Source organism: Protomyctophum parallelum (assembly GCF_964188405.1).
Source record: "Protomyctophum parallelum genome assembly, chromosome: 22".
Classification (NCBI taxonomy): Eukaryota; Metazoa; Chordata; class Actinopteri; order Myctophiformes; family Myctophidae; genus Protomyctophum; species Protomyctophum parallelum.
Genome location: NC_139714.1, coordinates 3,617,715 through 3,633,783, shown reverse-complemented (window position 1 = coordinate 3,633,783; position 16,069 = coordinate 3,617,715). Strand labels below are relative to the sequence as shown.

Genomic DNA, 16,069 nt, shown 5'->3' with positions numbered 1-16,069 from the left:
TGTTTCAGAAACGGAGGCAATGTAGCTTTTTTCAAGAAATATTTCAATGCATATCAAGTTCAATTTGTCATTAATATAGGAGCAATTTTAAAGTTTTCTTACTAAGGGGAAATACTGGTCTATGTAGCACTAATGTAGGTGAATGCTGCAGTTTAATCTAATTTATTTCTGTCTGAGGTGGAGTAGGACATTTTTAGAGATGATTACAATTAATTCAGCAATGTGTTTGTAAACACAGCTGGGTTGGAATTATGTCATTTCTCTTGAATTTACGGGTTTTTTTAATGATGGAAGTGTGTAATTTCTATTTTATTTCATAACATTAGTTCTGGACAGAGTAATTTGTTTAACCTATACTTGAAATTAGGCTAATGCATTGGAATGGCATTACCTTCAGCCTACACAGGTTTAACAAACCTTTTAAAAATTATTATTATTATTAACATTATGGCTTGTTAAATATCACTTAGGATGCACTTTATGATGTTGGAACATGCCTTACTTGTTTATAAATAAAATTACATGTGATGTTCATATGTTTCAAAGACTCGATTATTTAAATAGGCTCCATTAAATTAGGAGGACTGACAAATAGTGAATATAGCTGCTCTACAAGCTCACAGAGTTTGTAGAGCAGCTACTGATTGAAGTATTTATTAACAGTTTGCAGAATTACAGTATATTTCAAGGACAACTCAATACAAAAAACTTCAGTGAGTGGATGACCCAATAAAGCACTACAGAGGGTCCACCTTGTTCAATTCATCATAACATTTAGAGATGTATAAATTAGGGCTGTGAATCTTTGGGTGATTCGATACGAGGGGTATTTCCTTAGAGTATGTATTTCCTGAATGTAGCAACTTTGTACATTTCTCCATTCAGTTGGTAGTCTATATAGATCCCATAGGCCGGATGGACAGTGTTGTTGCTGACACTGACAGTAATAATAAAACATAATTATGGCTTGATTTTATGATGTACATTTATACAAAAACAAATTATTTAAAGGCAAGCATGCTGTCCGAATCTTTTGTTTTAATCAGCCAGCCTAGCTCCTTGTGAGATTCTATCATTCTATTAGTTGTTTAACCTTTTGTTGAAACGTCTCCATCCCCATGTAATTCATTAACAAGCCCTATTTTGGCTATTTGAATATTAACAGACAATGTCACGGGACACGTGACATTGTTGTAGATCTGCGGAAATGGGACATTCTGCATGAATAATTTTAAGTAGCATTATGCTATATTTTGATGCCAATATTAGCCTTCTTCTGTAGCCTACTTTTACTTACGTAAATGTTTAATACTGAGTATTTCTACATGATGGTATTACTTTTAAGTAAAAACAAAAAGAGAAAATTTAGGCAACTTTTTTCCACCACTGATTTTGGGTCCATTTTTGAGAAACACTGCATTTAGAACGGTTGCTTGACAACTTAAATGAAAGCCTGGGTATCGAGGCTACTTGACAACCAACTAGCCAATCCATAGAGCGACCAAACCAAACGTCGCTCCGGGGCATGGGATGTCGACTCCACTCTCACTCAGTCAATCAGACAGACAGACATTCAAATGCATGACATTTCAGACGGACACACATGCCATGCAATCTGCTGTCAACATGGACACTAAGCTTTATGATGTGCCACCCCTTCTGATGAAAACTTTCTGTGAGATAATGGACAGCGGAGATGATAGACTTGGATGGCGTGAACTAGGTAAGGGGCATTTCAATGTTTCCTGCATTTGCGATTTATGAAAAGATATCATAACATCCGCCTCCTCAGACCGCCCGTCATTTAGCTTTTATGGTACCATCTGACTGTGGTGGTTATATGATCTCGGTCAGATAAAAAATGTAGATACCGGTAGTCTTGTGGTTTGTATTTGTTGTAATCTTGTTCTCAGAAGAACATTAACAACATAATCATGACTTTCTTCAGCTGCACGCATTGTACCAAGTTGGCTAGAGGTGCGTCGCACAGAGAGGGTGGAGGCTAGGGGGAAAAGTCCTACCTGGGAGCTGATGTGGTCCTGGGCACAGCAGCTCACCACAGTAGGAGATCTGATCAAAGTTTTGCAGGACATGGGCCATCACAGGGCAATACAGCTTTTTATGCCAGGTAAGTGTTAATTTGACTCTGAAGTTGAAGTTATGCGGGAAGGCCTTCTGAGTGTCAAAAAGTGTTTCTGGCCTTGACAGCCCATATACAGCCAAACAGAAAGGCCTATAGGCTATACCTGATTGCATTAAACAAATGTTAAACAACGTTAAACTCACTTTGCCACTCATCACTTTATGCATGCAGCATGCGCATACCATCTATAGGAGAAAGATAACATTGATAATGTTAAAAATAACAATTATTCTACATTCTCTAATTATGTAGACTTCTTGTAAATTAAGATGTTTAACAATAATGTAACTCTTGAGAGTGTAGATTAAATATCTATAAAGGTTGACCAACTCTCCATCGTTTTGCTGATGACCACCTGGAGACTCCTCAAGGACCACTGGTTGGGAACCACTGGTGTAGAAGCATAACCATTGAGTGACATTTCTTTTTCAGACTGGGCTGCTCCTGCAGGGCACATTGCTGAACAGCCGAAGGCCTCAGCTCATGTGTCATCACCAGAGGTAGAGACAATGTCATCATACTGCATTATTTATGATGTCAAATACCAAAAACAACATGAGCAGTATAGTGTAAATATGAATGTATACGTTTTATTTAAGCCGTCAGTTATCAGCACGGATGAGGATCCCCACCAACCATGGGAGATGACCTCAAGTCCTCCATTAAGTCTGGGTAAGCTACGGGCACTACGGACTGTCTACATACATTGTCAGTAATGTATCAGTATTACTGATAATTTAATACTGATACAGGAAAATCGGGGCTTTTTCCTGTTATTTCTGACCATTTGATAAACCAAACCCTATAGCGTTCCAATTCTGAAGCATCTCAAGTTATTTTAGTGCAAATTGAAAAAGGAGTCGACCTACTCAGACTGTACTATCGATCTGGTCAATGAATGAAGTAACAAAAGAGGGGAGTGGAATGCCGTATCGAAGGGTCAAGTGATTGGCTAGAATCCTTGATTTGTTAAAAGGAAATAACAGCTCACCTGTCACCTTATACTTGGGCAGTGGGCACAAAGGATTTACGTTTTATTCTCAATTCCTATAATTTTGGTGCTGGTGATTTTCCTTTGGGGGTGGCTATTAAACGTCGTGCGGCATAGTTTCCTCTATGCAGGACAAAAACCCCACTGTCAATGCGGTGCATGCCTCGTGACAGCATTGAAACTGAAAGAACTCACACTTCACACTGCATGTTTCACAATTGATTTCTTCTTTCTTTTATGTTTGTATTTGCATGAATGAGTGCACGTGGGCATGTAAGGATTCCCCTGTGCTTTCCATTTTGCAGCCGACATTACTGTCACGGAGGCAGGGTTAAACTTGATCACATACCAAGATGTCATAGAGGGAACCAGAGACTTCCATGACGACATGAAGATAGCAGAGGGCCAGTTTGCAGACGTATATAAGGGGCAAAGAGGAAGTAAAGCCTTTGTAGTAAAGCTTTTTAAACAGGTACTATGAAATAGGGAACTTGATATGTGGATGATGTACTACTACTGTAGGATTTATCATAGACAAGTAACGCCTTGGTAACCTCAGCCTCAACAGCAAAAAACCTTGGTATTGTCCTGGACAGTCAGCTCTCGTCTCAAGCACACATTACAGCCGTCACTCGATCCTGTAGGTTTACACTCTATCTATAACATTCAACTAATTACACGGTTCCTCACCCAGGGGTCAGCCCAGCTCCTTATCCAGACATGGTCATGTCAAAACTTGACTATTGTAAATCCCTCATTTCTGGCCTACCGGCATGCGTATTTAAGTCTCTCCAATTGATCCAAAATGCCGCAGCTCGCTTTGTTTTCAACCAGCCAAAATTCTCACATGTCTCCCCCTTTCTCCGCTCCCTCCATTGGCTCCCGGTCGCTGCATGCACAGAATACAAAACTCTGATGCTGGCATATAAGCAACCAAAGGTATGGCATCCCCATATCTTGCAAGTCTGATCGAACCCTACAAGCCCTCCCACGCACTCAGATCAGCCAACGCAGGGAAGCTGGAAGTACCTTCACTAAAAACGCCAGGACAACAGTCCACACATCCCAAACTCTTCTCCCTTCTGGCTCCAAAACTATGGAATGCACTTCCCATTACAATCAGAACTGCAGACTCACTCCCAATCTTCCCCGGCACACAGGTGTACAGTATGCAAAGGCTGAACTTATGTAACTTAGATAGCACTTTATGTAGACATAGCACAGCAGTATACCGTATATGCATACCGGTAGTTTCATTATATAGATATTCCTTCCACTGTTACATTCTTAGTTTACGTATGATTCATGATAACTACTTATTAAGTATATGATGTATTGCCACGTTTTTGTTCTTGCTTAATGTAAGTCGCTCTGGAATTAAGAGTGTCTGCTAAATGCCTAAATTGTAAATTGTAATTGTTGCGAACGCAATGAGCACTAACTATGAGACCCTGCAGATCATGTCTGTGTGTCTGTCTGTCTGTCCTGCTGTGACACCCCCCGCCCGCCACCAGAGGGCGCAGCTGTAGCACACACACACACACACACACACACACCCTCACACACACACACACACACACACACACACAAACAACCACACACACACACAGTAGAAAATTATTCTAATTGTTGTTATTGCAATTTACGAGCTGCGTTCGCTTCCCGCGTTTGCGCGTCTTACTTGTTATATACATACACATAAAGCCTACTTACCAGGTTCTTCCATATAATGTTTACTATTGTATTATCTTGTGGTGGTTTTGGCTGCCCTGTTTTACATATTGCACATTCTTATTCTTATTATGAATGTATTTCCATTGTTTTTAAAGCTGCACTATGTAACTTTCCTCTTCTACCCTGGATTTTTAACATTGAGAATTTGAGCTAAAAGAGCATGCCTGCTTGCTCAGGGGATACATTGAATATTGACCCTCAAGTTAAAATTCATGTCAGATCCTGTGTCTAGGTGAGACATGACCAGGCTTTGACACAATCTAAATGTCAATATAAGCGCTGTGAGACAAAATACAACCACCCCAATTGTATTGTATTTTATACCTACCATACAGATTTGACAAAATGTAATTTCACATTGTGCTGCTTTATTATTATTATTATATATTTATTAGTAGGCTAGTAATAGTATCATTATAGGTAGTAACATTATTATCATATGGTTATGACATATTTGTTGTGCTTCAGGTGAACAAGACTTCATGGAAGAAACAGTGGGACCTGTTCAGAAGAGAAGTTGAGGTCCATAGTTTGTATGTATATCATCTCCCTCCAAAAGCATTCTACTGTATTTCACTAACCTAAAGGGCATGCTGGAATTTGGCGGAAGTAGCAGGATTTGTGGCAGATGGGTACCGCTCAAGGAAATTAAATGGCGTTGACCGCTTTACAAATCTGTTTACATTCGCCGTGTATGAAACAAGTTTTGTGATTGGTCGAAAAATATCATATCCGGAGGAAATACACCTGACGGATGTTCCGGACCGACACTTCGGCTATGCACTCTCTGCTTTAAGGGCAGTCCATACTGTCTCCGACCATCGAACTTTTCGTCGGAAAGCTCCGGTACAACTACAACATGTCACTCGCAACTTCTGAAACGCATTCCTCCGAATTTCTGTTCTGAAAGCTGCACTCCCAGATGTTGTGACTCTCCGAACTCTACTTCGGAGAAGTCTGATCTTTCCGACGAAAAGTTCGGTGGTCGGAGACAGTATGGACTGTTAAGGTTATGACCAGGCTTCGCAGTTGAGTAAGGCTAGCTAAAGGGTGTGTGTGTTCACCTGTGTGGCCACCATGTATGAAAAAGAAAAAGGGAGGTTGGGGGTGAATCACGTGACGTGCATTTTGTTTCCATAACAGCTCTGCATTCGTTTGAACGTCGTTGCTGTGGGTGTAAAAAAGAAAACGTTAAAATGTGTGCAAATCTTTGAATATACACCTGTCCATGGCCAAATAGATTTGGGGGTTCTCGACATGAAAAACTTTTGAGCACCACTGATTTAGCAACATACGTTTTTAATGAAAACTGTTCGGCAAACTTCAAAATCAGCCCAGGCAGGGTTTCATCCCTCTGTAATTGTGTTATGCTTCAGACACCGGCATCAGAACATCTTAGAGTTATGGGGCTGCTTCTCTGAGGAGGACCGTTGCTGGCTCGTCTACCCTTACCTCCCAAACGGGTCCCTTTACGACCGCCTACACAAACAGGTGAGCTTTATTTCACAGTATGCTGCTGCTACGGAGTCAGGGATGTTATCAACCGATAATCACCAATATGCTCGTTATCAGACCATGTAATGGAACAATATGGACATTTCCTATACTACCTACTGCGTGTAGGTGACTAGGAAACGCGGAAGTGAAACTACTGCCGCCGAATCTAAACCAATGTGAAACTGTGCTATCAAACAACTTTGCTTTATGCTTTACTTACATGGCCGCTTGGCCGGTTAAGACTGAGGTTAGGGTTAGAGGTAGTAATAGGGTTAGTAGTCGGATAGCCTCGATACCCAGGCTTTCATTTCGTCTGCGCGAAAGATGAAAGCCTGGAAAAAGCCGTGGGCTGAACCAGTCTAAAAGTGGGAGTCAACCCTTCCGGGTGGGCGTCGCTCTAAATGATGTGACGTAGCGCTGCACTAGGGGGGAGAGGAGGGGCCGGGGGTGACGGACAGATCGATGAGATCCAATCAGGGTGCGCGCATTTCTGAGGCGCGACCCGCCCCTCTAGACCAGAAATGTCTCTGCTTAGGTCAGGCTAGTAGTCGGACAACGCAATGTCGGACATTAGCTGACCACGTCAATATGTAGGAAATGTCCATACTGGCTCCATATTACATGGCCATGAGATAAGGGCTGACCTGACGACATCTGAAACTAGCAGTGGCTCCGAAGGGAGAATGGCCGTCCTAGTTTCATTCTGGACCCATTAAAACTGGAAAATCATCTGCATTTTTCAGAAAACTCTTAGGATTTAGAACAATGGTTTAGAACAACGTGGACGTGGTTCTCCAAAATAGCAGATCCAAAAGCTCACAGTGCATATGCTAATCTTGAAGTATTGAATAATTTCAACCCCACCACAAATCACTTCACGAAAAGGTTTGAGAACCACTGACGGAAGGCATTTGTAGAATCGTCCTCAGGTCTCAATGGTTCTTTAGCCCTTAACCCAGAGTGTGTCATCATGAGCATCAGCCATCAGCTGGGCAAAGCTGAACGGCCTGCCCTCCTCACAGAACAAAATGACGTTTGTCGTCTGTCCCGCAGGGCGGAGCGTGTCGTCTGTCCTGGCAGCAGCGTCTAGACGTCATCAAGGGAACAGCGAAGGCTGTGCACCATCTGCACCAGGCACAGCCCTGCTCGGTGATCTGTGGCAACATCTGCAGGTAGGCCTGTGTCACCGTTAGAATTGCGATTCATTTTAATTGTGTTTGTGTGTGTGTGTGTGTGTGTGTGTGTTTGTGTGTGAAATTGGACTAGTCCAATCACCTACGGATGCAATTCGAAACTGGCCCCCGTAAATAAAGTCTGAGTCCTCCCACACCCCTTTTCCCCCATACTGTACATGTTTTTCCCTTTTTTACTTTCTTCATATGATGATTTCCAGTTTTTTTTAATAGAAGTGCATATTTGTACGTCTTTAAAATTTCCGATGAATTGAAAATGGTGGACCCTGTTGTAAACAAGTCTGTGCTTTATCATGGTGTCGTCCACAAAGTAACAGTTTTTGTATAGACTTGTGTGCTTTCGTTTGAAATGTACCCATTTTACATACTGTGAAATATACAAATTCAATCAACTGTCGCGCCCCTATACATATACATATACTTATGTGCAGCTCCAACATCCTACTGGATGAGCGCCTGCGTCCCAAGCTGTCCGGCTTCGGGACGGCCCGCCTCAGGGCACACTCGGCCAGTTTGAGCTCGACCACCACCATCACCCTGGACACCAGGACCCACAGCAACCTGGGATACCTGCCTGACGAGTTCAACCGCGACGGCAAGCTGTCGCTCCGCCTGGACATCTACAGCCTCGGAATGGTGAGCGCATATGTTTAGAAGCAACTCCATAAGCAATACTAGTCAGATCTTAACCACATTAAGGCCCTCATTTATCAACCATGCGTACGCCAAAATATGGGTGCACGCCAAAATTACCGACATTTTCGGCATTTACCATTTCCGGCAAAGCTTGAAATTGAACTTGAGTAGGACAAAAAGTCATGTCTGGTCGGCAGCTGGCGTACGCTTTGTCCTTGGCTGTTTTTCTGTCGTACACAAGCGGAGCAGCCTTGTCTGAACTGCTGACACGCTGTCACAGGCATCTAAACATATGTTTTCACTCCTAAAATGTTAATATAAAACGGTATGTGTATGTAAAAAACAAAAGAGAGATTTCCAACTTTACAAGTAATTAAAATCGTGCAATTAAAAACAATATAACATGTTTACAATGTATTAGTTTGTGCTTAATCAAACAGTGCTTTACTGGCCTTGTTATGCGAGCGCACTTGTGAGATGATTTTGGAGCGCATGCGGTGATGCATATGTGATTATGATATTATAAAAAAAGGCATAAATAGACTTTATTTCCAAGTGACAATGACAAGCATACAGCTTGCCTATTTGTAGTAAGTACTAGCAGGCTATAGGCGTAAGGGGCTTAATCATTCACCATTTAAATAAGTGCTTACAGGTTTTGACAGTTTTGACAGTTCTGATACAAGCGAGATCATTTTCGGGGGTCCGGAGGACGGGACCGCGGCGTGCGTCGCCAACACATACCAGCACACATGCAAGCAAGCCTTCATCCATATGTTTATGATTCGTTCATCAATGATCAAATCACTACATAAACGTTGATTATGACTGCCTTGACGACATGATAGCCTATCTCTCATGCAGGCATCACTGAGTCACCCACAGGACTTTAATATCACAGCAGTGCGCAGTATCACGCCTTCGCCGTGCACTGCGCACGAATGGGTAAAATGTATATAGGCCAGCCTACAAACTAATTCCATTCATGGCGATGCGATGTCGATGTACGTGTCATGTAGGTGCGTGCGTGCGTGCCTGCGTGGACATGACAGCAAGGCAAGCGAGGTGAGAGGGAAACAGACAGGGTAGGCCTACAACTTTATTTAATTCATGCAGGTGTGTGTGTGTGTGTGTGTGTGTGTGTGTGTGTGTGTGTGTGTGTGTGTGTGTATGAGAGAGGTGGGTGAGGCGGGCAGCAAGGCACGGGAGAAACTTTTTTTCCATGGTTTCCATGGTTCCCACAGGTCATATTTCATGTGTTCAGTCGCAAAAACGAGGTCGAGGCTTGATTTCATAGGGCGTGCCAGATAGATTTCAGCCGTCACATTTATTAACGTCAGAACGAAATGAAGGAAGGATCAGCTGTTTGCGATCACTTTATAAATGCCGTGGCGACGTGGGTGTACTACGAAACCTGCACTCGAATCTGTGGCAGATTTTACACTCGATTGATAAAAGAGGGCCTAAAACTGGGAAAGTGTCTGTGTCATTTTAGCTATATCTGACGTTGCTTGGCTGTTCAAATATAGCAGATATACAAGCTCACAGCATGGCACGAAGCTTGTAGATCTGAACATCTATCTATCTATCTATCTATCTATCTATCTATCTATCTATCTATCTATCTCTTCTTTATTCACTGAAAATATAAACAAATTAATTTCCAATTCTTTGTATTTTATTTTGTGTTACATACAAATATGTGCTTTCCCTGTAGGTCATAATGGAAACAATAACGGGAAGGAAGGTTATAGAGGAGCCCAAGCGTATATTACTGGTGAGTCTGTGTGTGTGTGTGTGTGTGTGTGTGTGCGTGCGGGCAGGTAGGGGGGACAGGGGGACTCAGGGGTCCATACTAAGTCCAGCTACTTTTTTCCATCTACACAAAATAATTTTGCCAAGAATATCTACTATCTACTAGGCTGAGGAATATATCTCACCCTTTTCACATTGGCCTGTTATAGCGCCACCAACAGGTGGATTTTTGCGAAACACATTTTTGGAAATGCCTCAAATCATCCAATTGCCATCAATGGTGTAAGAACAAATGTCACCCTTTTCACATTGGCCTATTATAGCGCCACCGGGAGGCCACAACCTGACCTGTGGTGGAGACCTGTGCCCTGAGGGGCACTTTTTCCTAGTACTCTATCTGTTGTCCATTGGTCTCTTCCTAACATTTTAGTCTCTAGTTTTTATTCGTTGAAATTGTCAACATACAGTATTTACTCTATTCATCATGGTTTAGTTTTTAATTTTATCTAGTTTTTATTCCGTTTTCCTCAGTGTAAAACGGTAGTTGTTTTTTCAACAAAATCTGTCAATCTGTCAACTACTCTGTCACCCTTCCATCTCAGAACGACGTCCTAACTGCGGAGGAGGAGGGTGGAGGTGTGGACGGCTGCCTGTGTTTCCTGGACCGTGGGGCGGGGGACTGGCCCCACTCTGTTTCCCTCTCCCTGTTCCGCCTGGCTCTTGACTGTACAGCCCACCATCGAAGTAGACCCAACTGTGAGGCTGTGAGTAGCGCCGGGCAATATATCTATTGATAATATCATATTATGAGATTAGATAGATATCGTCTGGGATTTGGGCTATCGTGATATACTATAGCTTGTGGCTATTTCAGATTCATCTTTAAACAGTGGTTTGACACCCAAACATTTGAATAGTTTTATGGTCACAACACGATATCTCCACAAAATGTATACCAAGGTATAAAAATACATGCTATTTCATTTTCACTCAGCCCTGGCAGTGGCTGAGCCTGGGAACTAGACAAAGTAAAATCTCTTTGCCCTGTGACATGTTTATTATTAACATATCCACTGGGAATACAGTACACTAAGAGGAAGAGTTGATATCGTCTGTGGAGATGTCAGTGTTATATTGCCTGTCAGCAGTGTTGTGTTGCAACCTGCAGATTAACCGGCATTTTGATAGTATCTGACTTCCTTATCATGACAGAAGTGAAAAGGTATAGGGCGGGCAGAAATGTGTTTTGGAAGCTGGAAAGTCGGCGTCTCATAACAAACACGCTATTCTTCTCCAAAACCACTTTATCGTCTATGTCGGGTGGAAACAACCAAATGACCAAAGCTGTTAATGTTAATAAAAAATAGCAAAAGTAGCAGATGTACAAGCTCAAAACGCATCGTTTCGTGCCGTGTTTCGAGTGTGTTAGTGCTAGTTTTGACACTTACGCGTGACGCTGTAATATGATCGAGTAGGGAGGGACGTTCCTTTACTGTCTGGTGTTGATTTCGTCGACTAAAACTATGACGAAAAATGTTCGTCGACTACCTTATATCACTGAGGAAAAGTGAAATGAAAACGAAATGAAAACTAAGCCATGATGACTAAAACAAAAGTAAATTAAAATTATTCAAAAGACTATGACCAAAAGTATCAAAGTTTGCTGTCAAAAACAACACTACTGCTATCTCTCCAGGTGCTGCAGGTGCTAAGCCAGCTTCTTCCTCTGCCGAGCCCCCCGCCCAGCGACCAGAGCCCCCCACCCAGCGACCAGCCACACACGCTGGACGCAGGGACGCGTGCCTACGCCGTGGACCACAGCCCCAGCATTCCTGTTGAGGACGACGAGCACCACCCAGCTCCTAGCGGCCTGTCCCCCACCACCAAACCGGGGCCTTGTGAATACAGCCAGTCAGAGGTTGGTAACTGGTGGTGGACAGTACACTATAGACTAAAATGTTATTCTGACCCCTCCACAAAAAGGCCTCGTTGTCCTGACCGAGGACATTTATACATTATGGATAATTAGTGTGGATTTAAACTGTTAATCGTCTATAGTACTTTGCTGCATTTTGTGATTTGCAGAAATGTAACGTGAGTTATAAATAAAATGTAATACTTATAATACTTATATAAGAGATACTTATATAATATACTTATTAGAGATACTTATATAATATATATATATATATATATATATATATAATTTTTTTGTCCACCACTTGAGGTTACCTACCTGAGCTGCGATTCAAGCACTCGTGACTCGAGTGTGGGGAAGCCTGGACGGCCATCTCAGGAGTCGGAGAGCGGACCGCTCTCCGGGGAGGAGGAGCCAGTAGTGGACCTCTACAACAGCTGGCCCATGCAGTGCAGCTGTGCTGTGGAGGCGGCCGGGCTTGGCTGTGACGACTGCATGGCCAACGGCTTCACTCCTGACCAGTCCCACCACACACCTCACGGTGAGTTTGGTTTTCATCTAACTATAAATGTGCCATGTCTCTGTCTGTGTGCGTGCGTGTGTGGGTGTGTGTAATGCACGTAACTCGAGAACAGTTCGCCCCACCAACTTCAAATTCGACACACATGTTCCACACCCCCGCAGGGAGTGCAGTGCCAGGCCTCGAGTCTGTGGCATACACCGTTGTCCAGAAACACCACAAAAGGCTCTGGCCAGGCTCTGCCAGTGGGCCTAATGAGGCCACGTCCTCTCACCTGTGCAATTTCCAGTTGCATCGTTCCCAAGTAAGTCGGTGGCCAACGGGCACGTACAGGTCAAGTTACGACAAATGGTAAAAACAAAAAGAAAGAAAAACGTTTCGTGCCAAATCTGCTTGAACCGATTTAGGCATTTAGCAGACGTTCTTAATCCAGAGCGATTTTCAATAAGCAAGAACAACACATCGTAATAATACTGCTCTGGGGTGGAGTAACAACAACAACAACAACAATAATCAGTATTAATACCCACAATAATCATAATGTTCATCAGTGTGCGCTGAATTCACAATGACATTTTGCATAGACGGAACAAAGGCAAAAAGATCAGGCAAAAAGATCAACTACATCCGTCCTAATGGATCTGATGTAGTTAATAATTATTATTATTATAAAACTTTATTTGTATACAGTAGCACCTTTCATGACACATAATGCAGCTCAAAGTGCTTTACAGTGCAATCGAGAGAAAAAAAAGAAAGGTATAACAACAAGAATTTTAAAAGCTTGACTAAAAGCAAGAGTGTAGAAGTATGTCTTGAGTTGTTATTTATTCCTTCAATTTGGGTTTTGGGGCCGGGCTAAAATGTATTTTAATCGCACGCAATCACATGGACGTTTGTGTCAGTTGTGGTGTTTCCTTTCCCTTGTTTCAGATGACATCGGCTACCCTTCTCACGGCATTGTAGAGAACCCAGCGAAGGAGAGAATGAGGAACAAATTTGATCTCTACAACAAGGGCTTAATCAAAACAGAGGAGCTTCTGTCTATGACACGATGATAGTGGTTTTGAGTATCTGTACTTTACTTGTATATTTCTATTTTTGGATACTTTCCACTACATACATGTCAAAACATATTGACAATAGCAGATGCAAGCTGCTACAGTACATGCTATGAGCCTGTATCACTGATGTTTTCACTCTTAATATTTTTGGAAAATATCTCATTCTAATACGGCAATGAATGCATTGAATGCGTTATAGTTTACCAACACTTGTTGACTGAGAATATGCTAAATGTCAATGATCGTGTCTCCAGATTTTCAATCTAATAAGTATAGGGTATTTCCGGCCTTAGTGCTCATCCCGACGATTCCCCTGGTTCGCGGAAGTAATTTCTCTATGGAGAATAACATGGGGTGATCTTAATATCGTCTACTATAAGCGTTGTGGTCCAACAATAAACAAGCTGTCTCTGCGTTATTGTCAGGGAGGTGTCTCTGTATCTTTTGCAACAGTCAGTCACTCATGATACAGTCTGCTTCTAGCGAAAATCTAACTAATTCAGCAGCAGTAACATTAGCGTTTTCTCTCAGTCAGTTGATTCTTCATATCCGTATGAGTGAAGCGGCCGGGATGACATGTTTATTTTTCAAACACAGTTGTTATATGAGGCGATCTAAAATCGCCTCAATGGGGATTTCAATGCAACTAAACAAATACATGAACCTGGGGACTGACGCCCTCTACTGAAAGTGACGTCAGACTTCGGTGCTCTATGGACCAGGATCTCAGCAGTGAGTAGATTTATTCTGCACAAAAGACAACGAGGCAATCACTGCTCTGCTCTCACTTGTATACGTTTTCCACATTACATTTGCGCTTTCAAAGCCAGTATGAAATAGCCGACAATAAATACAATATGTACCTGCACAAAAGACAACGAGGCAATTACTGCTCTCCTCTCACTTGTATACGTTTTCCACATTACATTTGCTGGAAATAAAGCAGATACAGTACCATGAAAACACAGTATGTGTCTTAACAACTTTGGGTACATTAAATAATAAAATAATCTGCAGAGCAAAATAAACACAACCTACCGCTTTCAAAGCCAGTATGAAATAGGAAGTGCGGTAGGTTACGTCATTTCCTTAAAGGCAACTGCCTGAACACAGAACACTGGATCACAATACAATATAATGCCTGGGCAAGTGGAAGCACTATTAACCACGTTACACTCTTCCCCCAATGAATTCCACTTGCCCTTACAATCAAACAAAATACCATTTGAGGCGTGCAAAGCCTTGCAATTACGTGTCACCAAACATCCCTGTTTTACAAAACCATTCCATACCAGAATGAAGGACTAAGTCCCCAGATAAACATGCCTATTACATGTTAAGTACATTTGGCAACACTTTGAAAATGGGCCCCCAATGGAGAAAAAATTAAATAATCTGCAGAGCAAAATAAACAAAACCTACCGCTTTCAAAGCCAGTATGAAATAGGAAGTGCGGGCATTAACGACTTGAGATTTTTCCCAGTCGACTTGTCGGACAGTAAAGTTGAAGTGGGGGGGGGGGTCGTTTTGCGTCGTTTAAAAATGTCCAATCTTTGTATCTTTAGCAGCAGCTGTAGGCTATTTTGTGACGATCGCGTTAATGAAACCAAACGCTACACGCGGTTCCGGTACAGGATTATTATTTCATGTGAATCATGTCAAAATGAAAAGATGATGTTATCCAGGTAAAGTAGTGGTATTGGCACACAGCGCAGCAGCAGCACCGAGAACACAATAAGAGATATAACATTATTATTCTCCTCCTCCTCCTCCACAACTCGATAACGTTCTCATGTTAGTTTGTTACTCATTTTCTGAGCCATGCAAATAAACAACAACCCGCACTGACCGGAGACGGAGAGGTTCATGTGCGCTGCGCGTAAAGCTTAGCCAGAAACAGACAGTCATTGCGTCAGCATGAATGTAGCCTCGGGAACCCAGACGTTATATTTCCAGCACGGAGGTGAGGGGGATATCGTTTGGGGGTAACGTTTGCGTGCTTCTATCTGTTACTTCTCTGACACAGCGCAGTTCAAACAGACTTCAGCCAGTCTCAATAGTGGGACACCGCGCGCTGAGAGCCACATAGCCTACACAGCTGCATTTGGTTTTTAATTAAGGGCGCGTTCTGAATGCAATGAGTCGACTCGTGACTCGTTTATCGATAAATCGATAAATCGGTTTTTTGATGAATGCCCTAGTAGGTTACATCATTTCCTAAAGGCAACTGCCAGAACGCTTAAAGTCACAGAACACTGGATCACAATACAATATAATGCCTGGGCAAGTGGAAGCACTATTAACCACGTTACACTTGGTGATATGACTTGAAAAAGTGATATGAAATAATAATATGCTGTTACTTGCTGTATATGTTTTCTACCTGCACAAGAAGCATTTTTTCGTTCTCATTGTTTCTCACGAATTATTTATCACGCACCTTATGTGTATTGGACTGATTTGTTCTGTACGTAAAATACATGTAGATTGTATGCCCATTAATAGGGTTTAACTTTGAATATAAGGTATATTGGGCTCTGCCTCCCCCTGTCAGCAAGGACACCTTTGGTACCCCCTGGCTAGTTATTTGTAGTATTGTAGTTTAGTAGGCTCTTGTC

General features: G+C 42.3%; 1 protein-coding gene across 1 annotated transcript; it reads left to right on the top strand.

The window, feature by feature from the left end:
• The first annotated feature begins 1,578 nt into the window (after positions 1 to 1,578).
• Positions 1,579 to 13,742, top strand: irak3 (interleukin-1 receptor-associated kinase 3). The gene is made up of 14 exons (XM_083757433.1): positions 1,579 to 1,723; positions 1,949 to 2,128; positions 2,576 to 2,643; positions 2,743 to 2,815; positions 3,440 to 3,606; positions 5,337 to 5,401; positions 6,245 to 6,359; positions 7,419 to 7,537; positions 7,990 to 8,194; positions 9,912 to 9,971; positions 10,552 to 10,713; positions 11,646 to 11,867; positions 12,177 to 12,408; positions 13,321 to 13,742. The coding sequence occupies exons 1-14, from the start codon at positions 1,582 to 1,584 to the stop codon at positions 13,443 to 13,445; spliced, it is 1,935 nt and encodes a 644-aa protein (XP_083613559.1). The 5' UTR covers positions 1,579 to 1,581; the 3' UTR covers positions 13,446 to 13,742.
• Positions 13,743 to 16,069: the final 2,327 nt, after the last annotated feature.

Excerpts from the sequence above, each read along its gene's own strand:
- irak3 (XM_083757433.1), top strand. The coding sequence starts at position 1,582 with ATGACATTTCAGACGGACACACATGCCATGCAATCTGCTGTCAACATG. Across the intron at positions 3,607-5,336 it reads TAGTAAAGCTTTTTAAACAG|GTGAACAAGACTTCATGGAA; the intron begins GTACTATGAAAT and ends GTTGTGCTTCAG. Across the intron at positions 9,972-10,551 it reads AGCCCAAGCGTATATTACTG|AACGACGTCCTAACTGCGGA; the intron begins GTGAGTCTGTGT and ends CTTCCATCTCAG.